The sequence below is a fragment of the Oncorhynchus clarkii genome, chromosome 21 (assembly GCF_045791955.1).
Source record: "Oncorhynchus clarkii lewisi isolate Uvic-CL-2024 chromosome 21, UVic_Ocla_1.0, whole genome shotgun sequence".
In the NCBI taxonomy this organism is placed as follows: Eukaryota; Metazoa; Chordata; class Actinopteri; order Salmoniformes; family Salmonidae; genus Oncorhynchus; species Oncorhynchus clarkii.
Genome location: NC_092167.1, coordinates 7,901,546 through 7,928,506, shown reverse-complemented (window position 1 = coordinate 7,928,506; position 26,961 = coordinate 7,901,546). Strand labels below are relative to the sequence as shown.

Here is a 26,961-nt window from a genome sequence, read left to right as displayed (position 1 = left end):
TAGCTCAACTCACTGATAATGAAGCCTGGCATCAATTAAAGCCTCCCGGCTGCTCTTTGATAGATGATACTGCCCATACCATAATGCTATTTTTACATTTTATTAACCCATCCACCACCGCCCCTCTTCAGAGGACAAATTTATATATATATATATATATATATATATATATATATATATATATATATATATATATATATATATATATATATTTTTACAGCTTTTCTGCTACATATACGTACTTTTATATAAAGCAATCACATAACAATAATACATTACCAAACAACGTAAACAATGTATTATTACCAATTATTACCAATATTATTACCATAGACCTCAGCTACTTAATCCCACCCCTCAGCCACTCTCAGCCCATCCCACCTATCACCATAGACCACCCCTCAGCCCATCCCACCTATCACCATAGACCACCCCTCAGCCCATCCCACCAATCACCATAGACCACCCCTCAGCCCATCCCACCTATCACCATAGACCACCCCTCAGCCACTCTCAGCCCATCCCACCTATCACCATAGACCACCCCTCAGCCACTCTCAGCCCATCCCACCTATCACCATAGACCACCCCTCAGCCCATCCCACCTATCACCATAGACCACCCCTCAGCCCATCCCACCTATCACCATAGACCACCCCTCAGCCACTCTCAGCCCATCCCACCTATCACCATAGACCACCCCTCAGCCACTCTCAGCCCATCCCACCTATCACCATAGACCACCCCTCAGCCACTCTCAGCCCATTCCACCTATCACCATGGAAACCAAACGAGGGTGGTCTATCTACCAGATATTTTTAAATTTTACTGTGATGTTTTACATATTTTTTTTTACCTTTCTAAATTGTAAAGTATCCACAGATTGTGAGCTAAAGATGAAAACCTTTCCTACTAGTATTATATTATTTAATGACCGACTATGGCTTTCTAAATAGCCCAACACTGCTATTTGCAAGGTTAATGTTGTGATTTTTTAACCATTCCTGAACCTGTGACCAGAAACGAGCTACATAGGTGAAATACCAGAATAAATGATCTAGGGATTCTGTCTTTTCGCAGCAAAATCTACAGAGCTGAGGTTGTTGTATGCCCCATTTATATAGCATTCTGTCGGTGGCAAGAATGTATATAATTATTTAAATTGAAAAGCTCTAAGTGTTGTATCAAGTGTTGTTTTTTGTACCCGTTCATAAACCATGTGCCATGGAATCGGTACGTCAAAAATCTCTTCCCATTTTATTTACATCCTGTATGGCGCAGCTGTCAACATTTTTGTCCTCAGATGAAACTGGTATATTTTTCTATTTACGCCAATTCCTTTTCAGCCAATTTGTATCTTTAATACATGGCAGGCAAACAAGTTCCCTACCTTCTTCCTTTTCCACTTGCCTCCTCAATTGTGGTAGTGCTGCAATCAGTTGGTTGTAAATTAGGATTGAGCAGATATTCCTATATATTTTCGATAGCTGCATGTGACACAACTCCATTTCTAGTCATAATATCATTCATAAATATAATACCATTCAAAATAGTAATCCATAAAGAATGTGATTTTTTATAAAATCAGTATATTTGAGTTTAACCATAACATTTGTTTTCTGGAGGATAAAACTGAAATTGTAACCAGCTTTGCATGTCTTGTTTAAGAAAGGGCGACGCTTTAAACAAAATGTACTGTTCAATTAGTTGGAAATGAGAAGTTGTAATCTGTATGAAGACGCTATTTTTTAACAAAGGATGAGCCTTTCTTAATAATCTATTGGAGAAACATTTTGGGTTTAAGTATAATTTATGCATGAGTGATGCTTTTAGTGGGAGGTTTAAAAATGTCATATTTAATTATTTTAGCCCCCCAAACTCATTATATAAATAGGCACGTTTAAATTGTCTGGCTTAGCATTCCAAATAAAATGAAATATTTTTTGCTCATATGATTCTAAAAAACGAGTCGTTTGGAGTAGGCAGTGCCATTAGTAAGTAAACTGTGATAGGACCAAAGTGTTAATGTGATTTTTCCATAAATAGACAAGTATTTACCTCTCCATGGTTACAGAATCGTATCTATTTTTTCTAACTTTCTATTGAAATTAATTGTGGTAATTTCATTTATATTTTTTGAGATGTGAATACAAAGTAGGTCTACTTCACCATCCACCCATTTTATTGGTAAACTACAAGGTAGTGTAAACATAATTTAATTTAATCCCATCAGTATGTAAAGTACATCTAATTGTTGGGTTCTTGAAATATCCTTGTTCATGGTACTGAGGGAGAGAGGGGAACGTTTATGTTCTGTTAGGACGCGTTATTGTTAGACGTCATGGTATCCTATGGGAAGGAGAAGGGCCACAGTCTGGTGTCAGTTGTTGGGTTGTAATTTGAAATACATGCTACACCAGAAGTGAATGGTTATCTGTAGGAGGAATGTATATGGTGGGGTCAATTAAGGTTGGATATGTGCCAGGGGCTTGGACTGTTACTGAGTGAGGGAAAGGCAATCACATGGTTGTGGTCACTGATAAGGGTGGAGAGCTGTGGATTAGTGAGGAATCGGGGCCCAGGTCAGATCACATTAAGGGAGAAGGAACAGTTTATTACCCACATCACTTACCTTCCTACCTACCATTAAATATGTAATGTTTAGAGAAAGGGAGGAGACCACCTAAAGTGGGATATATATATATATATATATATATATAGTTGGTTTTATATAGAGGGCAAAATTAGTAAGAGTGATGAGGCAAATTGTTTTTATTCTGTGTTACTGATCCATCCTCCACGTTTAGACAATCTCATATATATATATATATATATATATATATATATATATATATATATATATATATATATATATATATATATATATATATATATATATATATATATATATATGTTCAGCTATCTGACCCATTTGGTGAATAAAACTTGGTTTGAGCTTTTACTAGTTGTCTGTTAGTTTTTACTCTGTTTATTTAGAACCTAACATAATAAAGAATACTCTGTTTATTACAAGAACACAATGTTCTTAGTAAGTTGGACAGACAGAAAGACAGAGACATCTCTCTCCCTCTTTCGCTCTCTCTTTCATGCTTGGAGAGAACATCACATGGTAGATGATTAAAAAGTTAATTTGGCACGTCTCGTAGTCATCTGAAGGTCAATAGACAGAGGGAGGAAGGGAGAGAGAAAGGAACAGAGGAGAGAGACGAGTGGAACAAAAACCTTCAGTCTTTTATTCTATCAGACAAAGACGGGTTCGGCTTTGACCTATGATAGCAGACAGAAAAAGACAGTGGGTGTATGTGTGTATATACAGTGGCTTACGAAAGTATTGGTATTTTTCCTATTTTGTTGCCTTACACCCTGGAATTAAAATAGATTTTGTGGGGGGGGGGTTGTATCATTTGATTTACACAACATGCCTACCACTTTGAAGATGCAAAATATTTTTTATTGTGAAACAAACAAGAAATAAGACAAAAAAACTTACAACTTGAGCGGGCATAACTATTCACCCCCCCATGTTTGCTTGTTTTTTTCTGGCGACTCTTCCGTAAAGCCCAGCTCTGTGGAGTGTACGGCTTAAAGTGGTCCTATGGACAAATACTCCAATCTCCGCTGTGGAGCTTTGCAGCTCCTTCAGAGTTATCTTTGGTTTCTTTGTTGCCTCTCTGATTAATGCCCTCCTTGCCTGGTCCGTGAGTTTTGGTGGGCGGCCCTCTCTTGGCAGGTTTGATGTGGTGCCATATTCTTTCAAAAAAACATTTTTAAATAATGGATTTAAATTGTGCTCCATGGGACGTTCAAAGTTTTTTATTTTTTATAACCGAACCCTGATCTGTACTTCACTACAACTTTGTCCCTGACCTGTTTGGAGAGCTACTTGGTCTTCATAGTGCTGCTTGCTTGGTGGTACCCCTTGCTTAGTGGTGTTGCAGACTCTGGGGCCTTTCAGAACAGGTGTATATATACACGGAGATCATGTGACACTTAAATAAAGTCCACCTATGTGCAATCTAACTAATTATGTGACTTCTGAAGGTAATTGGTTGCACCAGATCTTATTTAGGGGCTTCATAGCAAAGGGGGTGAATACATATCCACCCACCACTTTTCAGTTGTTTTTTGTTTGTTACTTCACCAATTTGGACTATTTTATGTATGTCCATTACATGAAATCCAAATAAAAATCCCCTTAAATTACAGGTTGTAATGCAACAAAATAGGAAAAACACACACACACACACACACACACACACATTCCTCCAATGCCAATTTGGATGCTGACAAATAGACATTCCCACAGTGAGTGACCAACTCAATGATCCTGTGACTGACAGAAGACAGAGGGGGAAACAAGGATAGAAAATAGAAGAAAGAGGGAACAACACACACTGATGGAGAGAACGAGGAAGGTCGATCGAGGGCAAAAACACAGTAAGGTGACAGAGTGAAAACCTAGTCAAGAGGAGAGATCCTCTCCCAACCTACAGTGTCAAAGTCAACCGCAGAGCAGCAGCCTGCTCTCTCTCACAAACACGCAGACACACAGGTAATGCTGGGTAGGAGGAGAGGAGAGGGCCTGCGGTACGGTCTGTAGGTTGCAGTCAGACTTAATGACCGCTGCAGAGACAGGGAGGCAAGTGGGCGGCTAGACCGCTGGAGGGACAGGGAAGCGAGTGGACGGCTTGACCGCTGGAGGAACAGGGAGGCGAGTGGACGGCTTGACCGCTGGAGGAACAGGGAGGCGAGTTGGCGGCTTGACCGCTGGAGGAACAGGGAGGCGAGTGGGCGGCTTGACCGCTGGAGGGCCAGGGAGGCGAGTGGGCGGCTTGACCGCTGGAGGGCCAGGGAGGCGAGTGGGCGGCTTGACCGCTGGAGGGCCAGGGAGGCGAGTGGGCGGCTTGACCGCTGGAGGGCCAGGGAGGCGAGTGGGCGGCTTGACCGCTGGAGGGCCAGGGAGGCGAGTGGGCGGCTTGACCGCTGGAGGGCCAGGGAGGCGAGTGGGCGGCTTGACCGCTGGAGGGCGAGTGGGTGGCTTGACCGCTGGAGGGCCAGGGAGACGAGTGGGCGGCTTGACCGCTGGAGGGCCAGGGAGACGAGTGGGCGGCTTGACCGCTGGAGGGCCAGGGAGGCGAGTGGGCGGCTTGACCGCTGGAGGGCCAGGGAGGCGAGTGGGCGGCTTGACCGCTGGAGGGCCAGGGAGGCGAGTGGGCGGCTTGACCGCTGGAGGGCGAGTGGGCGGCTTGACCGCTGGATGGCCAGGGAGGCGAGTGGGCGGCTTGACCGCTGGAGGGCCAGGGAGGCGAGTGGGCGGCTTGACCGCTGGAGGGCCAGGGAGGCGAGTGGGCGGCTTGACCGCTGGCTAAGTTAGCGACCGCTAACATGTCCACCCCAAGCTACCAATGACCTTTAGTTGACCGCATAATAATGTACACTATACACACGGTTCTGAAAGGATCCTGATATAGACAACATGTCTGTCTCACACAGATCTAAGAATTTAGGCTAGGTTCTGTCGCATACTGATGACACGTGTGTGTTACCTTGGCAGTCTTGTCAGCGGAGGTGGTGGCGAAGAGCTGTCCGTCAGGCGACACGTCACAGGCTAGCACCGCCCCCTGGTGACACACTAGATCCTGCAGCCGTTCACCACTAGACATGTCCCACACCTGGGGGGAGGGAGCGAGAGGGGGAGACGCTTTCGGTGTTATCTCCCTCTAGTAAATATCCTTCAGTTCATGTAAGTGCACGCTGATTGTAACTTGTTGCTTTTAACAGGTTTTGCATGCATGCGTGTGTTTCTAAGACTTACTGTCTGTCTGGTACTGCATACGTGTGCTTGTATTACCTTGATGGTGCCATCAAAGGACCAGCTGAGGAGATGTGTCTTTGAGGAGGGTGTGGTGGTGAGCAGAGAGAAGCATCTGACCTGCTCCTTGTGGCCCTCCAGAACCACACACTCACCTGTCCTCCACCTCCACACCTACTGGGGGGGGGGGGGGGGGGGGGGAGCGAGATAAAGCGCGAGAAAGAGCACGAGAGCGATCACCTTCTGGTACTGGAGTGGGTAAAAGTTGCACCTCAACCAGGGATTTAGCACAACCACAGTAAGCTGATCCTGGATCTGTGCCCAGAATGGGAGTATTCAGCTGCTAGGAGGGAACGGGCACTGGGCAGAATATTGGCCTCTATGCAAATATCTCAGACAATGATTGACATATCAAACTCTCACCACTCCAGAAGTCAGTGGTCAGAGTAACAGCTATGTTTTCTGTATAGAGCTATTCACATTCCCTGTAGGTGAACATTTCCTCAAAGTGAATCTATCCACCAAATATTCCCTTTTCAGCGAAGCTACTCAAACATTATTCATATGAACAGGAGACGGTCCATGGACAGTAAGAGACTAAACAGGAGAATACAGAGTAAGATGAATACAAAGTGAGGCTGTGCTGTTCTGATTTGCAGCGAGGTGGTGCTCTGGATAGTGTGTGTACTTCTGATAGGCAGATAGGTCTAGCAGTGGACAGGCAGTCCTAAAAACTGAGGAGAGGAGATGAGAGAGACAGAGGAGATGAGAGGATATGTTCAGTGAGCTGGAACTGTAGAGGAGAGCTGTTAGGTGTGACAGAGCGGAACAGTCCGAAAACATCAGACACACGCACAGACACACACACATACGCAGACACACAGGGAGGGAAATAACAAACCCCAGAAGAGAAGAGAAGAGAAGAAAGAAGGATGAGGAAGAAAGAGAAGGGCCCCACCCGTATGTTGGTGTCCTCAGAGGAGGTGATGAGTGTGTGTCCCTCCGGGGTGAACTGGCAGTGGAGAACTGCCCTGGTGTGACCCTGAAGAGTGGCTAGAGAGGTCCCCGACGGCATCTCCAACACCTGGGGAGAGAGAGGGAGGGAGGAGAAGGGAGAGAGACAGATGATTCCATGTCAATCCTTTATTACTGTCAAAAGAGCAAAAACAATTAAAATCACGAGTTGACACACATCCCAATAAGTTGGAGAGGGGTTGACTAACAGAATAGTAAACTTAAAGTAAAAATTAAATAAGTCACACACTATATTTAGCTCCCAAACGTGTAAAAACAAGCAACTGCTCAAGTGAGATGGAAAACAGGAGACAGAAAGAAGAGGGAACACAGAGATATTTAGAGGGGAAGGCTGGGAGGATAAATTGATAACCTTCTGACTGTCTATGGGTAAGCCTAGACCAAAACTAGTAAAAGATAAAGATGTGGAGCAAAATAAAAATAATAAAATATATTAGAATAAAAAAGGAGACCAAAGTAATGCGTTTGGGTTGACAGTGATAAGCTCATCAAAAAGCACATGTTTTAAATATTACCGGGCTCTGCGTGCGATTGATCAGCCCATTAGCAGAGTGGATCTGCCCTGACTGCTTTGTGTGAGGGTCTGACAGACAACACTGCCACAGCAGGACAAAAAACAGCTCTGATGCCCAAAGAACTGGCTTCAAGTTACAAAACACCTTTAATCTTATAAAGGGAGACAACAGAAACTCTGACAACATAGAGTACATTATTGAGGCCCTAGAAGTCCGAACTGTCTTACAAACTTCCTGCGCCATCTTTGCTAACTTGACTGAGTAGTTGGACTAAAATTTTAAGGCTGAATTCTGTTGACATTGAACTATTGTAAAATGCAAACTTAAGCTATTCATTAAGATGGTAAGATTTAGAAACAATAAGGGCCATACTTGAAGTCTATTAATATTATCGCAAATTAATTCAACCCAATTAACCCTCCTGGTACGATATCTGTAGTGTAAACCAATAAACCAAAAGGCAAAGAAACACACAAGCTCATAACTTTAGACAAAAAATGACTACACATGCATGCAAGCATGCACACACACACAGACACTCACTGCAAGGTGAAATCTCAATCTAGGATTCACCTTGTAGTAAAATATTTAAACCTCTCAAATAAAACCCTACTTCAAACAAACGCGTGAGAAGGCTAGCCGCAGGGCATGCCAACCAGAGGACGCTCTGCGATGCTACTGGGAAACAAACGTGTGAGAAGGCTAGCCGCAGGGCATGCCAACCAGAGGACATGCCAACCAGAGGACGCTCTGCGATGCTACTGGGAAACAAACGCGTGAGAAGGCTAGCCGCAGGGCATGCCAACCAGAGGACATGCCAACCAGAGGACGCTCTGCGATGCTACTGGGAAACAAACGTGTGAGAAGGCTAGCCGCAGGGCATGCCAACCAGAGGACGCTCTGCGATGCTACTGGGAAACAAACGCGTGAGAAGGCTAGCCGCAGGGCATGCCAACCAGAGGACGCTCTGCGATGCTACTGGGAAACGGGTTTGAAAAGGTTGCCAGCTCTCCTCAAGGTTTGGGAATGAGGCAGCAGGGAGGGTGCTCAGGGCGATATGGGGGAAAGGTTGAGTAAAACATGTTAGCGTTAGGAATACCAGTTTGGCTTATGACGCTTAGGAATAAACAGATCAACGAAAGCAGCACAGATCTGAGAGCAGTGGTCATCGGAGCACCTTACCATGTACTGATCCCTGATCTGTTTTCAACCACTGCCTCCCTAGTGTAATACTGCATACAGAAAGATATGCTGTGACGTGCACCTTAAAACTCCATTTGAACAATAGATCACTCCACAGTACTGGAGCTATCCCTCACCCTAACACTGATCACAATCCCTTTGAGAAGGTCAAGGAACACACACACACACACACACACACACACACACACACACACACACACACACACACACACACACACACACACACACACACACACACACACACACACACACACACACACACACACACACACACACACACACACACACACACACACACACACACACACACACACACACACACACCTTAAAATACTATTTGAAAAAGATCAGGACTTGATTGAGCCTGGGGCAATGAACAAATGGAATAGTCCCAACAGTGCACACCCTGAGCATCTAGGCAGACTAAAGCAAAGTATTTGTAATATGATTTGAAATCAGATCCAAGCACACAGTGGAGGCTGCTGAGGGGAGGACGGCTCATAGTAATGGCTGGACTGGTATTAATCACATAGAAACCATGTGTTCGATACAATTCCATTGACTCCATTCCAGCCATTATTATGAGCCATCCTCCCCTCAGCAGCCTCCACTGACGCGCACACATGCCATATCACGCTACCATACCTGCACACTGCCTGTTTCTAGCCCTAGCGCCAGCAACAAGCCCTTGTGAGGGGTCAGCCGCTGTAGAGTCCTCCATCCAATGGTCCTCAGTACCTGCCTAACTGTCTTCCCTCCTGCCTGGGGTAGAACACACTCTCTTCAACACTCCTGTCCCTCTCTTCTTTTCCTTCTTAATAGAAAAACAGCATGTCATTTCAGAGGAGAGAACCGAGCCAATCAAAGTGGCAATTACGGCCCAGAAAGAAGACTAGAAGGCATGCGTCAAACTGAGTCAATGACAACGAGGGTATTGCTTTGTGAGTTCATTAGAGTTCTGGTCAATTTGTACCTCTCTGCTCTAATAGCACAGTGGCTCTGATGTGGGGGGGGGGGGGGGGGGAGAGAGAGAGAGAGAGAGAGAAGGCAGAGAGACACAGAGAGAGAGAGAGAGAGAGCGAGAGAGCTAGAGGGGGGAGAGAGAAAAAGAGAGAGCGAGAGAGCTAGAGGGGGAGAGAGAAAGAGAGAGAGAGCTAGAGGGGGAGAGAGAAAGAGAGAGATAGAGAGCTAGAGGGGGAGAGAGAGAGCACAAGAGCTAGAGGGAGCAAGAGAGAGTGCAAGAGAGAGTGCAAGAGAGAGTGAGAGAGAGAGTGCGAGAGAGAGAGCAAGAGTTAGAGGGAGAGAGTGCGAGCGAGAGAGAGAGGGGGGCAGACTACTGCAGCAGCGCACCTGGAAGGACACAAAGCAGCAGCTCCCTCTGGTGGAAATGAGAGGAATTAGATGTAATGGAACAGATGTAAAGACCAACACAAGTATCCTCACAGTGAAACCAACATTTCCATGGTATGCCCACTTTTCACATGTTAAGTAACTGATATTACACAACCCTGCAGAGTCTTTCAGCTCCACTCATTTCAACCATTACCATCCCTTTATCCCTCAGCCCCCTCTTGACTGAGAAGAGTAGACAGACACCCAGGTGTGTGTGTGTGTGTGTGTGTGTGAGAGAGAGAAGAGGCCTGAGTTATTATAATCCATTAACCCCTGTGTTGGTTAGAGCCCAGGCCCCCTTCATTAATTAAAGAGGTTCCTGAGGTGACACAGAGAGACAGAGAGCTGGGTACCGTACGGAGGGAGGGAGGGAGGGAGGGAGGCAGGCAGGCAGGCAGACAGAGAGACAGAGAGACAGAGAGACAGAGAGACAGTTGGGTACCGTACAGTAGGACTGAGACAGGGTTGACAGGTCAGACAGAGGTTTCCAGCACAATGTCACCAGCCATTACTGGATGTGAGAAACACCTCCTCCAGCAAGGTGAACATGATTTTTACACACACACACACCACTTCGACCAAGCATAGGCAGACCACAGTAGTCACAATGCTACTAGAATAGCACCAGTGAAAAAACTGTCAAACTTAGTTTTGGTGCAACATTGTGTACAGCTTTACCTGAAAGAATGTCTCTTCCTGCCTTTCCTACAGCTCAGTTGGTCTTTATCAAGTTTGGCAGTGATACCATCTTCTCCAGCCAAAAAGCCTTTTACATTTCTGGCACTTTTCCCTCATAGCACCTGCACTTTTGTCAAGTTAAGCATAAATTATACGTAAGCATTTTCCTACTTTTGTGTCCTTGAAGATTTTTGCTTTCTGGTATGTGTGTGAGGGTAAAAGTGTGTGTATATGTGAGCGTACCTGTGTGTGTGTGTGTGTGTGTGTGTGTGTACCTGTATAGTCCCATCCTCTCGTCCCAGCCCCACGGCTGAGGTCTGTGAGCAGATAGCAGTGCAGCGGATACGAGACTCCTGGTTCTCTGACTGGAACATCACCGCTCCGGTCCTCCCATTCCTCACCTGACACACACACACACACGCCAGCCTGCTGGGTTAACACCTGTCACATCTGTAAGACGTCATTGTGTGTGTGTGTGAGTCCAGCCCAGCCCTCTCACCTGCAGTCTGTTGCGGTTGTCGGCGGCAACCACAGTAATGTCACCGTTGTTAAAGAGTACGTCAGAGTCCCTCTTCAGACAGACAGCCGAGGAGGTGTGGACTTTATTAGTCTCCCACACCTGACACACACACACACACACACACACACACACATATAACAAAGGCATTACATTTTTTTATGCTATTAAAAAGGTTAAATGGTTAAGTACAATATGTCACGAGAAGGGTTAAATGATGAAGACAGATTGGACAAATTATTGACAGACAGCACACACACACACACACCCTGACGGTCTGGTCGTCAGAACAGGAGAGCAGTAGAGATCCGTCAGGGGAGAACTGGACTCCATGGACCCAGCTCAGATGACCACTACAGTCAGCCATCTTCTTATTGGTCTCTATGTCCCACAGCTGGAGGGAGGAGACGTATGATGTCATATCCTGCCGTATGATGGTGGAGTAGTTTGATAGGGCTATAGCCACCATGTGTGTACATGGCACAGTGTAATAGTCAACAGGCTGTGTGTGTGTGTACCTCCACAGCATAGTGTGACAGTGCGATGGCCACCAGGTTGCTGCTGGGGCAGGCGTGACAGTACTGCACCGTGCTCAGACGACTGGTCCGGATCTCTAACAACATGGCCGTCGTCTCTACATCAAACACCTGGGAACAGCAGGAGGGATCTGTCACTCCACCATAGTTATAGCTGGTGATCGCTCTCTAGTGCAACTGCCAATATGTGTGGCACAAAATGGATTCCATGCATAAGCTAGTGATATTGTGATATCTAGACACTTATTGATGGCCCCTTGGAGGGCTCAGAGGTTGTTAGGTCAGAGTAGAGGTAGAGATCTAATTGTAAGTTGCTCTGGAGTCTTTGCTAAATGACTCAAATGTAATGTGAACTGTAAAGGACATGACAGGATGGGATTAGATGGAAGCAATATGGTAACAGCCTGATAAGCTGCTAAGTGAAGTCTCAACTGCAGGTTTTGTTTTCATTCATTTTTCTGACTTTGCAGCTGTCCCATCTAGCGGGAACCGGCTCAGTTCTGCCTCCAGGGCAAGACTCATGACAATACATGTCAACCTGCATCTCAACCATGGATGATGATTTCCATATCTTCCAACTTGGCAAAGTGTGGGATTGTGAAGGGAAAAGCAGACCGAAGAAAAGAAAGGGAAAGAGACGGAGAGAAAACAGAGATTCAGGTGGAAAACAAAAGAGTTCCAACTGCTGTTTCTACGAGCCATAATTGTTTTTAAAGTCCATCAAGCTATCTATTCTTCTATCAATACTAGCATACAAACTGACAACTCTGACATTCAACGCCACTCTGATTCCTGGAGTGGAGAGAACAGACACGGACACAGAGACCTTTACATTTCCCAGGAGTGGGACGGCTTCATTCTCAGTCAGAACACACGCTTCTACCCTCTGATGGGCAGACAGGCCCAAATACCAAAACATGAAAGACAAGTTGTCCAGGGCATTCTCATTGCTTCACGGACAGATTGCTCTAGGAGCAGTTTGCTAGACAAGAACATACCGCTAAACACAAATGACAGATAGGCTACGCAGTGCGTCGACACGGTGTACAACACATTATGAACACCTGCTCTTTCCATTACAGACTGACCAGGTGAATCCAGGTGAAAGCTTATTGATGATCCACTTCAAATCAGTGTAGATGAAAGGGAGGAGACAGGTTAAAAATCCTTCTTTAAGCCTTGAGACAATTGAGAAATAGATTGTGTATGTGTGCCATTCAGAGGGTGAATGGGCAAGACAAAAGATTTAAGTGCCTTTGATCGGGGTATGGTAGTAGGTGCCAGGCGCACTGGTTTGTGTCAAAAACTACAACGCTGCTGGGTTTATCACAGTTTTATCAAGAATGGTCCTCCAGCCAACTTGACACAACTGTGGGACACAATGGAGTCAACATGCCAGCCCAGGACCTCCTCATCAGACTTCTTCACCTGCAGGATCGTCTGAGACCAGCCACCCGGACAGCTGATGAAACTGTGGGTTTGCACAACTGAAGAATTTCTGCACAAACTGTCAGAAACCATCTCAGGGAAGCTCATCTGCATACTAGTCGTCCACAGCCACAACATTCCCCAGGCCAATATCAACAGCCTGATCAATTCTTTGCAAAGGAGATGTCACTCTGCATGAAGCAAATGGTGGTCACAACAGATACTGACTGGTTTTCTGATCCACGGCCCAACTTACTATCTATGACCAACAGATGCATATCTGTATTCCCAGTCATGTGAAATCCATAGATTGGGGCCTAATGAATTTATTTCAATTGACAGATTTCCTTTTATGAACTGTAACTCAGTAAAATCTTTGAAATTGTTGCATGTTGGGTTTCTATTTTTGTTCAGTGTAGTGTTAGCCATAGCAAGTTACCGAAGTCCATTCAACATTCAGCCAGCTCCTACTCTGATGCAACATGCTAAACAAATCTGGTCCGAGTCATGGAGCTCAGCCAGGGGACCACCCCTCAGTCCCTGTGCCCACGCCACGGCCCCATGCCAGCCTGACGGAGCAGAGCAGAGGCTTACTCACTCAGCAGGGGAGGGCTGGCTCTTCAACACTCACAAAGACTGCGTTCCTGGCAGCACAGATGATGGTCCTGCCGCCTGCTGACCAGGTGCTGCACTTCACCATGACCTCCGTCTGCTCTCTCTGCTCCGGGAACATGTCTGCCACGTCTATGGACTTCCACTCATTGGCCGAGGACACCTCCCACAGCTGAAACACACATGCAAGCACACAGGTAGGCACGCACACATGCATGTACAGAAACACATACACAAGTACGTACAATTAATGTTGTTAAATACATAGTAGTAGTCTACACCTAAATTAAAAACCTTTATCTTTATTTGCTAATATGAACACACAAAGCCATAGGTGGTGACTATGCCCCGCCCACCTTCAGGGTTCCGTCGCTGGAAGAGGTGGAGAGGTAGGCGTCATCAGGGGAGAAACAGCAGTGATTGACAGGCTCCAAATGACCAAACATGGTGTTCTGGGAGGAGGGTTTATTGATGTTCCACAGCTACAGAGAGAGAGATATATATCTCTTATAGCCAGAGTGCAAAAAATGTGGCCTACTTCATGGTTTTTAAATCACACACACACACACACACACACACACACACACACACAACAGACAACACAGGCTCACCTTGGTGTTCATGAACTTGTCGTTGGAACAGGTGGCCAGTAGGAGGCGTCGGCGTGTGTTGGTGAACTGACAGTGATTGACCTGCTCCTCGTGTTCGTCCTCAAACACCCTCATCAGAGTCCCACGCTCCACATTCCAAACCTGGCACACAACACAGATACTGTAGTTACATAGATAAACAACTATTTTATTTGCTTTCCAAACCTTTTACACTACACAGATTAGAGACAGACAAACCACTTCCGTCTGTCGAAGTCGGGTTGTCAGGCAAGTCTGTCTGAAGTCTGTCCAAAGTTTGAATGGCAGAGGCTTCCACACCATACCTTGACCTTCCTATCACTGGAGCAGGTTGCTAGGAGACGGTCATCCGGGGAGAAGGCGCAGCAGAGCACCTCATCGTCGTGGGCCTGGATCTCCAGCAGCTTCTCCCCAGACGTGCTCTTAAACACCTGGAGACGCACACAGGGCAGAGTTTATAGAGGACACCCACTCACACAAACAGGGAAGTGTTGGAGATACAGTGTATAAAATATTTATTTCAAAAGAATGTGTGTGTCTTACTCGCAGTGTCTTGCTGGAGCCACAGGAGGCGATCTTGGTGCCGTCGTGGGAGAAGCAGGCAGAGTAGATGGATCCCTGGTGGGGCTGGACCACCAGACGAGACAGGCTCTTCAGACTACTTTTGTTCCTGGAACAAACCACAAACATAAATGACTTAGAGAACGTGAGCATGAGGGGATGTTAGAGGAAGTAGAACATCAGGGAATGAGACTAAAACGTAGAGTTATGGTCATAGAGTTGGATAGAGGGCACGTCTTTGCATGTACAAAGGCTTCTGATTTAGCATGGGCAGTGCCACTGACACTACGCTCAAACAGGCTTTGTGGTAATTGCGACTCAACCAACTCTATGGTTAGGGTATGGTTGACTGGGGAATGGAATGCATAAGGGCTAGGGAGTAAGAGGTAGGGGCTAGGGGTCAATACTGTACACCCCGATTAAGTAGTGAGTATACTTATAAGCACGTGAGTAGTGTGTACGGGCCTACTACTGACACCCAGTCAAGGTAGAGTCCCCCTCTGGTGGCCCTCTCCTGCGCCTGCAGCAGGGCCTGGCGGTACACCTCAGAGGAGTCTGGCTGGGACAGGGCCAGCTGCACTACGTCAGGGAACGGACGCTGCTCCAACTGGTGGCCGTTCAGAGACAGGAACTCCTGGAAGTGGCCCCGCACCTCGCTGTTCTGGGGGGGACCATAAAGAGAGACTCACAGCGAGGATGTGACAAATGGTGTGCGTCCCAATAATATGTCCAGCTTCCTGAAGTGTGCATTTATTCACTACACAAATATAAAAGCATTGGATTGGAGAAGGCATAGGCTAGGGGGAGTTTATATACAACAGTCACTTCCTTTCAAAACCATGAGCGGAATTGAACAAGTACACACTGCAGGAGAAAGGAGAGATTATTGGAACAGAACAATTGTATTCACAGGCATGAAACGAGAAACTGTTTGCTCAAGGGCACAAGGACAAATGTTTCACCTAGTCGGCCCAGGAATTCAAACCAGCGACGTTCTGGTTACTGGCCCAATGCTCTTAACCGCTAGGCCACCATCGACTTACGAGTAATTGATACCAACCACAAGATCTGAAAACCATATCAAATGAGGATAAAACAAGGTACACTAAGTTCCTCAGTGAACTTGGTGTTGATCAAATCCTGACCTCTTTGTCCAGGATGGTGCTGTACTCCAAATAGTCATTGATGAGATGAGCCGGTCCTATAATCTGAGCTTTAGTTCTGACCCAGTCCAGAGAAAACATCAGAGAGTACAACTCCTAAAGGGAGAGAGGGGGGAGGAGAGGAGAGAAGGAAGGGAGGGGTGTAAGGGTAACAGAAATAGAGAGAGAGAATATACAGGGAGAGAGAAAAAGATGGAGATAGAAAGAAAAAGAGAGAGAGAATATACAGGGAGAGAGAAAGAGATGGAGATAGAAAGAAATAGAGAGAGAAAAATACATTAGTGACTTGTGCTTGTCTGGCGAAGGCCTCCATCATACGGAGTGGTGCTTTTATCTCCATCAGACTGTGAACAGCCATCACACCATCTCCTGTAGCAAGACGCTAAGAGAGACTCGTTCACAAAACAGACACCAGCTCACACAATACACACACTCACACCAACTCCCTCACACACCAGCTCTCTCACACAAGCTCAAACTCACACACACAAGCTCAAACTCACAAGCTCAAACAAGCTCAAGCTCACACAAGCTCAAACTCACACAAGCTCACACAAGCTCAAACTCACACAAGCTCAAACAAGCTCTGATAGTGTTATTTGGGTGGTTAATTGGATTTAGTTTTTGATTATTTGTGTCCCTGCTAGGAGCTAGTAACACAAGCATTTCCCAGCACCCGCTATAACATCTGCTAAACTGTGTACACGACCCAAAAATGTTGATTTGATGTGTGTGTTTGTGTGCGCGCGTGCGTACCTGTGTGAGGTTGGCCTTGGCCATGTGGTAGGTGAGGAATCTGAACCAGTAGAGGCACTCTTCATCTCCTGAGGTGGGGGGACCCTGGCTGTAGCGCTGCTGGTACTGACGCACCACCTTGGTGTGGAGGCTCTGGAACACACACACACACACACACACACACACACACACACACACACACACACGCTTGTTCAAAAACATACCATATTATAAACTGGGTGATTTTAGCCCTGAATGCTGATTGGCTGACAGCCGTAATATAACAGACCATATAGCACAGATATGACAAAACATTTATTTTAACTGCTTTAATCACATTGGTAACCAGTTCATAATAGCAATAAGGAACCTCTGGGGTTTGTGGTATATGGCCAATATACCACGGCGAAGGGCTGTTCTTAAGCAGGACGCAACATGGAGTGCCTGGACACAGTATATTGGCCATACACCACAAACCCATCAGACCTTATTGCTTAATTATAGTAGATTGATGTCCCAATAATGCAGGGCATAGAAGACATGAGTCTAACTGATTCATTCTTTAAGCGACTGTCTAGTTCTCCAATTTCTATGTACAGTGCATTGCGAAAGTATTCGGCCCCCTTGAACTTTGCGACCTTTTGCCACATTTCAGGTTTCAAACATAAAGTTATAAAACTGTATTTTTTTGTGAAGAATCAACAACAAGTGGGACACAATCATGAAGTGGAACGACATTTATTGGATATTTCAAACTTTTTTAACAAATCAAAAACTGAAAAATTGGGCGTGCAAAATTATTCAGCCCCCTTAAGTTAATACTTTGTAGCGCCACCTTTTGCTGCGATTACAGCTGTAAGTCGCTTGGGGTATGTCTCTATCAGTTTTGCACATCGAGAGACTGAAATTTTTTCCCATTCCTCCTTGCAAAACAGCTCGAGCTCAGTGAGGTTGGTTGGAGAGCATTTGTGAACAGCAGTTTTCAGTTCTTTCCACAGATTCTCAATTGGATTCAGGTCTGGACTTTGACTTGGCCATTCTAACACCTGGATATGTTTATTTTTTAACCATTCCATTGTAGATTTTGCTTTATGTTTTGGATCATTGTCTTGTTGGAAGACAAATCTCCGTCCCAGTCTCAGGTCTTTTGCAGACTCCATCAGGTTTTCTTCCAGAATGGTCCTGTATTTGGCTCCATCCATCTTCCCATCAATTTTAACCATCTTCCCTGTACCTGCTGAAGAAAAGCAGGCCCAAACCATGATGCTGCCACCACCATGTTTGACAGTGGGGATGGTGTGTTCAGCTGTGTTGCTTTTACGCCAAACATAACGTTTTGCATTGTTGCCAAAAAGTTCAATTTTGGTTTCATCTGACCAGAGCACCTTCTTCCACATGTTTGGTGTGTCTCCCAGGTGGCTTGTGGCAAACTTTAAACGACACTTTTTATGGATATCTTTAAGAAATGGCTTTCTTCTTGCCACTCTTCCATAAAGGCCAGATTTGTGCAATATACGACTGATTGTTGTCCTATGGACAGAGTCTCCCACCTCAGCTGTAGATCTCTGCAGTTCATCCAGAGTGATCATGGGCCTCTTGGCTGCATCTCTGATCAGTCTTCTCCTTGTATGAGCTGAAAGTTTAGAGGGACGGCCAGGTCTTGGTAGATTTGCAGTGGTCTGATACTCCTTCCATTTCAATATTATCGCTTGCACAGTGCTCCTTGGGATGTTTAAAGCTTGGGAAATCTTTTTGTATCCAAATCCGGCTTTAAACTTCTTCACAACAGTATCTCGGACCTGCCTGGTGTGTTCCTTGTTCTTCATGATGCTCTCTGCGCTTTTAACGGACCTCTGAGACTATCACAGTGCAGGTGCATTTATACGGAGACTTGATTACACACAGGTGGATTGTATTTATCATCATTAGTCATTTAGGTCAACATTGGATCATTCAGAGATCCTCACTGAACTTCTGGAGAGAGTTTGCTGCACTGAAAGTAAAGGGGCTGAATAATTTTGCACGCCCAATTTTTCAGTTTTTGATTTGTTAAAAAAGTTTGAAATATCCAATAAATGTCGTTCCACTTCATGATTGTGTCCCACTTGTTGTTGATTCTTCACAAAAAAAATACAGTTTTATATCTTTATGTTTGAAGCCTGAAATGTGGCAAAAGGTCGCAAAGTTCAAGGGGGCCGAATACTTTCGCAAGGCACTGTACATTGATTCTCTAGAAGACAGTGTTTTCCTTATATTGGATTTCAGAAAATATGAATTAATTCAAACATATTTGACAAAAGTTTACAAACATCAAACTTTAGATACATTTCAAAATGGCCACCAGCATACAGAACAACCCTATGTAAATGAAGATAGAGGTGTGTACGTTGGAGTCAGTGGAGGCTGCTGAGGGGAGGACGGCTCATAATAATGGCTGGAATGGAGTATTTAATACCATTCCATTCACTCTATACGGGATATTATTATGAGTCGTCCTCCTCTCAGCAGCCTCCACTGGTTGGAGTGTATGAGACCCACCTCTAGGCCAGAGCGGTTCATCTCAGCCAGGAAGTCCAGCTGGAGGTCGTGGAGGTAGTAGAGGTAGGGCCGGTGGTGACAGTCACGGAACAGTAGGGACTTGTTCACAAAGTCCTGGAGAACGTCCTCCACCTCCTCCGGTTCTAGATCCCACAGAACTGACAGAACCTGCAGGCAGAGGAACATGGAGGACACACGTTGGTGGTGGCACCTTAATTGGGGAGGACTGGCTCATAGTAATGGCTGGAACGCTATTCCAGACATTATAATGAGCCGTCCTCCCCTCAGCAGCCTCCTTTGATGGAAGAACAGGCTTCGATTTAGAGACAGATTTAGAGACAGAGAATGTCCTGTTTCCTTGTCTTTTATTATCTTATTCCCTCCTTCTTTCCACAAGGAAAGCTCACAATGTCTCCATGGGTTGTGAATACTTTCTGGCTGAAGGTGCTGGATAGCCTTACCCTAACCTACTGTAGCCCAGCTTAGTTTAGCCTAAACTTACCTACCCAAGCTTAACCATAATCCCCCCGGGCCAGTCTGACCTTGGCAGGTACTTTGACGTCCTTCTCCAGCACGGTGAGGTCAATGTACAGCTCCCTGTGTTCCTTGGACAGGACCTGGATGCTGGCAGCCATGGCCTGGTCAAGGGCATCGTAGTCATACGAAGACGACTTACGGATACGCTTGAACTTCTTCTGCTGGAGCGTGTGCAGGTAGTAGGCCCAGCGGTCTGGGAACTCCCGCAGCAGGGCCCCGATTAGGGACACCACCAAGGGAGAGCCTGGGGAAGAGAGGAGGGTAGAGGAGGGGTTTAGGTAGGCTGGTTGATTGTGCCAAGAGTTGAGATGTAACAGAAATTTAATTTGTATTTATTAGTTTTGATACATTTAATTATTTAATGTATTGAATTTAAAATTTCACTAATTGAAATTGAATTTCATGATTTAGAATGGAATTCTAAAAGTCGTTGAAGTTTAATAGAGTTTTCAGTGGGCATTAAGGGCTCCTTTTCTCCAAAGATTATGTTCAGACTAATTTGACTATCAGTTTTTTGACTCAAACAAAAACAGGTTAACAGCCTCCTACTCATTTGACTGATGTCCTGCGGGTAAGAGAGAACTGAACATAACCACTATACAAAGCAAGCTATAAAAATACATGAATAGGTGTACTGTGTATTGTGAAACACATTGTTCTGAAATAGTGCCTGCCCTACAGAGAAAGGTGCAGCTGAATGCAGAGGATCCACAGTACACCAGGTCAAGACAGCTCGCTCAAAATATTGGTTTCTTTTTTATGAATTGTTTGTCATGGAGAAGAAAGTGATTGTGTTTTTCTCAGGTCAGTGGTTTTATTATGATATTTAAAATATATATATTTTATTACAATGTATTTACAATTGCATATCTGCAGCCAGCACATTTGTGTTCCAACCCAACACCATCAAAGAATCAATGAACCATCAAGCCCTTGAGAAGTTGAATCTGCTAAAGTGCAATACTTTTAAATAGAGTTAAAATGTGAACATTAGTAGTTTAAGAAATAGTAATACTATGATTTTTTCTGCTTTCAACTTTTAGAACTGAACTTGACTATTGATATTGCAGCCTCTGGGTAGAAGGGTCTATATTAATGATGTTGCAGCCTCTGGGTAGAAGGGTCTATATTAATGATGTTGCAGCCTCTGGGTAGAAGGGTCTATATTAATGATGTTGCAGTCTCTGGGTAGAAGGGTCTATATTGATGACGTTGCAGTCTCTGGGTAGAAGGGTCTATATTAATGATGTTGCAGCCTCTGGGTAGAAGGGTAGATATTATTGATGTTGCAGCCTCTGGGTAGAAGGGTCTATATTGATGATGTTGCAGTCTCTGGGTAGAAGGGTAGATATTATTGATGTTGCAGCCCTTGAGGCAGTTACCTGAGATGACAATGCACCTCTTCACAGGGCTCTTCACACTATCCTCCTGTCAGTATCACTATGTAAGGGACCCTAAAAACTGGACTGAAGCACAGAGGTACTGCAGAGAGAAGTACACGGACCTGGCCACCGTAAGCAACATGGAGGATATGAACAGACTGAACCACTTGACTATAGACAGCGGTTATGTTGGCGCAGTGTGGATAGGACTGAAGAAGGGACAGTATTCCAGGTGGCAGTGGTCTCTGGCAGACATAGACTACTATAGTGAGGGACAGACTCAGTTTAGTGAATTTTGGGACCAAAACCAGCCAGACAATTTGAATGAAGATTGTGGTGTCATGGAGAATTCTGGAAAATGGCACGACTATTTTTGTACTACTCAACACTTTCCAGTGTGCTACGACGGTGAGTGACATACTACATGTATTCTAGTTAAAAACACACTAACCTGGTAACACAAGAGGACACCAGCAGCACATACAAGTTCGCAGATTACTGTGGGGTTATCAAGGTCGCAACAGATTACTGTGGAGTTAAAGGTCACAACGTTTATCTTTCAAATTTCTTGTCAATTCCAAGCTTATGATTTCCAAAGGTTTATGAATTGACAACAGTTCAAACGGCATCGATCCAAACTCTGATCCAAACTCTGATCCAAACTCTGATGGTTGCATTTGTCCCCATAGGGACTAAGCCTCCAGCTGGTCGTTTCCTAATGGTTCAACAGCTAATGACCTGGAGGGAGGCTCAGCTCTACTGCAGGAAGCACCACACAGACCTGGCCAGTGTGAGGAACCAGACTGAGAACAAAGAAATCTGTAACGTGGCCGGGAGAAGCAACGTTTGGATCGGCCTGTTCAAAGACACCTGGACGTGGTCGGACCAGAGTAACTCCTCGTTCAGATACTGGGTCGACAGAGAACTGAACGAGTCCTGCGCTGCTTGGAATCGCAGTACCTCAGGCCAATGGATAGACAGAGAATGTCTGAAGGAATGTCCCTTTGTTTGCTACGGCAGTAAGTTAAGATCCCTTATGCACAATAAGGGATCAAACTCATCTCATCACCAAACTCATCTCCTTAAATGGGCTGTTGATTTGGAATAACTGTCCACACAGATTTAAATATGTGACATTCTTGTATGCAATAGTGAATGTTCATCTTAACTGTAAGTGTGTATCTAGATGAAGTCGGAAGTTTACATACACTTAGGTTGGAGTCATTAAAACTAGTTTTTCAACCATATTTCTTGTTAACAAACTATAGTTTTGTGCATGACAAATAATTTTTTGAACAATTGTTTTCAGACAGATTATTTCACTTATAATTCACTGCATTACAATTCCAGTGGGTCAGAAGTTTACATACACTAAGTTGAATGTGCCTTTAAACAGCTTGGAAAATTCCAGAAAATTATGTCATGGCTTTAGAAGAATCTGATAGGCTAATTGACATAATTTGAGTCAATTGGAAGGGTACATGTGGATGTATTTCAAGGCCTACCTTCAAACTCCGTGCCTCTTTGCTTGACATCATCGGTAAATCTAAAAAATCTAAAGAAATCAGCCAAGACCTCCACAAGTCTGGTTCATCCTTGGGAGCAATTTCCAATCGCCTGAAGGTACCACGTTCATCTGTACAAACAATAGTACTGAAGTATAAACACCATGGACCACGCAGCCGTCATACCGCTCAGGAAAGAAACAACTTCTGTCTCCTAGAGATTAACGTACTTTGGTGCGAAACGTGCAAATCAATCCCAGAACAACAGAAAAGGACCCGGTGAAGATGCTGGAGGAATCAGGTACAAAAGTATCCATGTCCACAGTAAAACGAGTCCTATATCGACATAACCTGAAAGGCCACTCGGCAAGGAAGAAGCCACTGCTCCAAAACCGCCATAAAGCCAGACTACGGTTTGCAACTGTACATTGGGACAAAGATCATACTTTTTGGAGAAATGTCCTCTGGTCTGATGAAACAAAAATATAACTGTTTGGTCATAATGACCATCGTTATGTTTGGAGGAAAAGGGGGGACGATTGCAAGCTGAAGAACACTTTCCCAACAGTGAAGCACGGGAGTGGCAGCATCATGTTGTGGGGGTGCTTTGCTGCAGGAGGGACTGGTGAACTTCACAAAATAGATGGCATCATAAAGAGGGAAAATTATGTAGATATATTGAAGCAACATCTCAAGACATCAGTCAGGAAGTTAAAGCTTGGCTGCAAAATGGGTCTTCCAAATGGACAATGACCCCAAGCATACTTCCAAAGTTGTGGCAAAATGGCTTAAGGACAACAATGTCAAGGTATTGGAGTGGCCATCACAAAGCCCTGACCTCAATCCCATAGAAAATTTGTGGCCAGAACTGAAAAAGCGTGTGCGAGCAAGGAGGCCTACAAACCTGACTCCGTTACACCAGCTGTCAGGAGGAATGGGTCAAAATTCACCCAAATTATTGTGGGAAGGTTGTCGAAGGCTACCCAAAACATTTTACCCAAGTTAAACAATTTTAAGGCAATGCTACCAAATACTTGTTGAGTGCATGTAAACTTCTGACCCACTGGGAATGTGATGAAAGAAATAAAAGCTGAAATGAATAATTCTCTCTACTACTATTCTGACATTTCACATTCTTAAAATAAAGTGGTGATCCTAACTGACCTAAAACAGGGAATTTTTACTAGGATTTAATGTCAGGAATTGTGAAAAACTGAGTTTAAATGTATTTGGTTAAGTTGGATGTAAACTTCCGACTTCAACTGTATGTGTTAGACCCAAGACCCCCAACAGTCAAGAAGATACAGGTAGTGAGAGTGCGGATGACCCCAGACCCAAACATGGACCTGAATGATGCTAAGAAGAGGGAGGCCATTTTACAGCAGGTGAGTCTCACCCTCTTCATTTCTAGACTTTTACCTTCATTTAACCATGCATGTCAGTTAACTCTTTACACTCATACCCGTTTACGGGTTCAAAGTGGCAGATTTTATGCCCACCTGACCCAGATTGCGATTTATAATGGGCCGTTTTTGGATTGTGTAAACAACAGTAATTGTGTGATGGTGGGATGCAGGGTTGTGTTCAAAACAAAACAACAAGTGTGCTTGCTCTAGTTCCTCAACAGCACTGCTAGGGGAGCTAAAAATGTTTAAAAAAAACCTAATATTTGAACACTCTTCTTTGAGTCAAAGTACATGGAAAGGAGTGAATAGTTAATCCTACAATGTATTAATAAATACATATTCAGTAAAATTAGGTGTTCAGGGCATAAAGCCTGGTTCTGTTCCTCAGATAAAGGAGAAAATGAAGGCCAATGGGATGACTTGGAACTTCGAACTGAGATGGAAAGAGCAGCCAGATGAAAATGTCTTCCACAAGGAAGAGAAGAAAGAGAACGACAGAGAGAAAAAAAGGGAGCCGAAAAATAAGGAAGAGCTTTGAATAGAAGCACATGGAGTTAGTGTGTGGATCGGTTGCCGTGTTAGTGTGTGGATCGGTTGCCATGTTAGTGTGTGGATCGGTTGCCACCTATAATTAATGATTCCCTTCTCATCTCGCATTGTATTAATTTATCATGAACCATTATTAACTATGAGAATTCCCGAGAAGCAGGTGTTTAGAGGATATATTTGCATCGTCTCAGGCAGCAAACCAATATATCCTTCAAACACCGGCTTCTCGGGCATTATCACTTTTATACAACGGATTACCAACATATTCAAATAATAATTTATTGATGAAGTCATTCAGTCTTTTTGTTATGCATCTATGGACACGACCCAGTCGTTCCTTCTAAATGTTCCATAGCCATACTGGCTGGCAACGTTCTTATCCTTTGCTTGCTAGCTAGCCAACTATGGTTAACTTAGTCACGTCAAACAGTGCAGCCAGAACAACAACAGTAGCTGCATTTGTTTAAGCTGTTTTCTAGTGACATTTACTTAGGGACATCTATAACAATGAGCTAATGATGCACGATTTCTCCTGGCATAGAAAATGTGCTCTCTTGTCAGGACATTGTCGTTCAGAGGAGACAACAACACAACTAACACAATCACTAAAAACTGAAGCTGGAAAGACTGCAAACTAGCTGCACTTCGTTTTGTTTGACCTTTTTTCAATGTACATTTCTGTGTATATATATATATATCCACAAAAATTATGCCAGCTGATTCATGATTTGTATGTATGGGACAGCTGGAGATTGAATTTGAATATTGAAACAATGTTGCAAATGTTGGAGACAGACAGAAAGGTTTATACAAATATCTGCTGTTAAACTAAATAATAGTCTAAAAAAAAAGTGAGATAATGTCTAGATACTTTTTTATAGTGGAGAACAAGTTTATAAATTGCCTGGCTGGGCTGATGATACAGTGGAATGCGCAGTCAGATGCAACAGAGTAAATAGGCATTTTAACGTCATTGATTTAGCCGGTGGTAACTTGTGGAATAGACACCAGCTGGAATGCGGTTTAAACCAATCAGCATTCAGGATTAGACCCACCCTCTGTATAAGGTACTATATTCTATCCATACTATTACAGTATGCCACGTTGCTGTTTTATTTGATGTTTAATTAGCTTGTTCTCTTCATGATCTGTTCATTATTTCTATCAATGTTTTTGGTCACACTACATAATGCCAACCAAATCATTCATAAGAAAATGTAATACTTATTTCTCTTGAATATGTGAAATAAATTGACATTTTATTGTAAACCTGAATGGAATTTTCATTTCATTCAATACAATTTCTTTTGACACTATAGATACGTGTGCGTGAGCATGTACCTTTGCACTCTCTGACAATGCTGCGGGCCTGTTCTGGGAGTCTCTGGGGTTTCCTGTTGACATACAGGGCGAGGATCTCCAAGGCCTGACCCTCCTCCAGACCACTCTCCACTGCCACCTCAGACTTAGGACCTGGACACACACACACACACACATATGCACAGTTTGATGAGCAGGTGCATTGAGCGTAATGTTTGAGCAGTGTTCTATAAATTAAGTCATCATTATCAGTAGTACTGATCATTATACTTCCGGCGCCGACAGAGATGGCCGCCTCGCTTCGCGTTCCTAGGAAACTATGCAGTTTTTTGTTTTTTTACGTGTTATTTCTTACATTGGTACCCCAGGTCATCTTAGGTTTCATTACATACAGTCGAGAAGAACTACTGAACATAAGAGCAGCGTCAACTCACCATCAGTACGACCAAGAATATGACTTTCGCGAAGCGGATCCTGTGTTCTGGACTTCCTGACGGGCCGCCCCCAGGTGGTGAGGGTAGGCAACAACATTTCCACCCCGCTGATCCTCAACACTGGGGCCCCACAAGGGTGCGTTCTGAGCCCTCTCCTGTACTCCCTGTTCACCCACAACTGCGTGGCCACGCACGCCTCCAACTCAATCATCAAGTTTGCGGACGACACAACAGTGGTAGCCTTGATTACCAACAACGACGAGACGGCCTACAGGGAGGAGGTGAGGGCCCTCGGAGTGTGGTGTCAGGAAAATAACCTCACACTCAACGTCAACAAAACTAAGCAGATGATTGTGGACTTCAGGAAACAGCAGAGGGAACACCCCCCTATCGACATCGATGGAACAGTAGTGGAGAGGGTAGTAAGTTTTAAGTTCCTCGGCGTACACATCA

General features: G+C 44.6%; 2 protein-coding genes and 1 long non-coding RNA gene across 5 annotated transcripts in view; 2 read left to right on the top strand and 1 right to left on the bottom strand.

The window, feature by feature from the left end:
* The window catches only part of LOC139378446 (apoptotic protease-activating factor 1-like), a 70,344-nt gene that overhangs the window by 35,754 nt on the left and 7,629 nt on the right, over positions 1-26,961 (bottom strand). For 2 of the 3 annotated variants that reach the window (XM_071120623.1, XM_071120621.1), the window contains exons 7-25: positions 26,096-26,227; positions 19,918-20,156; positions 19,376-19,543; positions 16,859-16,990; positions 16,085-16,198; positions 15,416-15,600; positions 14,922-15,048; positions 14,684-14,809; positions 14,361-14,501; positions 14,106-14,231; positions 13,769-13,921; positions 11,692-11,820; positions 11,442-11,567; positions 11,156-11,275; positions 10,932-11,057; positions 9,232-9,348; positions 6,792-6,917; positions 5,873-6,007; positions 5,568-5,693 (exon numbers count right to left, since the gene is read on the bottom strand). In XM_071120623.1, coding sequence (XP_070976724.1) covers positions 5,568-5,693; positions 5,873-6,007; positions 6,792-6,917; positions 9,232-9,348; positions 10,932-11,057; positions 11,156-11,275; positions 11,442-11,567; positions 11,692-11,820; positions 13,769-13,921; positions 14,106-14,231; positions 14,361-14,501; positions 14,684-14,809; positions 14,922-15,048; positions 15,416-15,600; positions 16,085-16,198; positions 16,859-16,990; positions 19,376-19,543; positions 19,918-20,156; positions 26,096-26,227 — 2,648 coding nt within the window. The remainder of the gene's footprint in view (positions 1-5,567; positions 5,694-5,872; positions 6,008-6,791; positions 6,918-9,231; positions 9,349-10,931; positions 11,058-11,155; positions 11,276-11,441; positions 11,568-11,691; positions 11,821-13,768; positions 13,922-14,105; positions 14,232-14,360; positions 14,502-14,683; positions 14,810-14,921; positions 15,049-15,415; positions 15,601-16,084; positions 16,199-16,858; positions 16,991-19,375; positions 19,544-19,917; positions 20,157-26,095; positions 26,228-26,961) is intronic. The other variant, XM_071120622.1, reaches the window with a different exon arrangement.
* LOC139379541 (C-type lectin lectoxin-Phi1-like) lies at positions 21,306-22,201 on the top strand (the record flags this gene model as incomplete). The annotated part of the gene is made up of 2 exons (XM_071122359.1): positions 21,306-21,702; positions 21,984-22,201. Coding segments are annotated over exons 1-2 (615 nt in total), but the record flags the coding sequence as incomplete, so codon positions are not given.
* On the top strand, positions 22,207-24,768 carry LOC139379607 (uncharacterized). Its single transcript, XR_011628395.1, has 3 exons — positions 22,207-22,313; positions 24,075-24,184; positions 24,594-24,768. It is a non-coding gene; the product is annotated as an uncharacterized lncRNA (long non-coding RNA).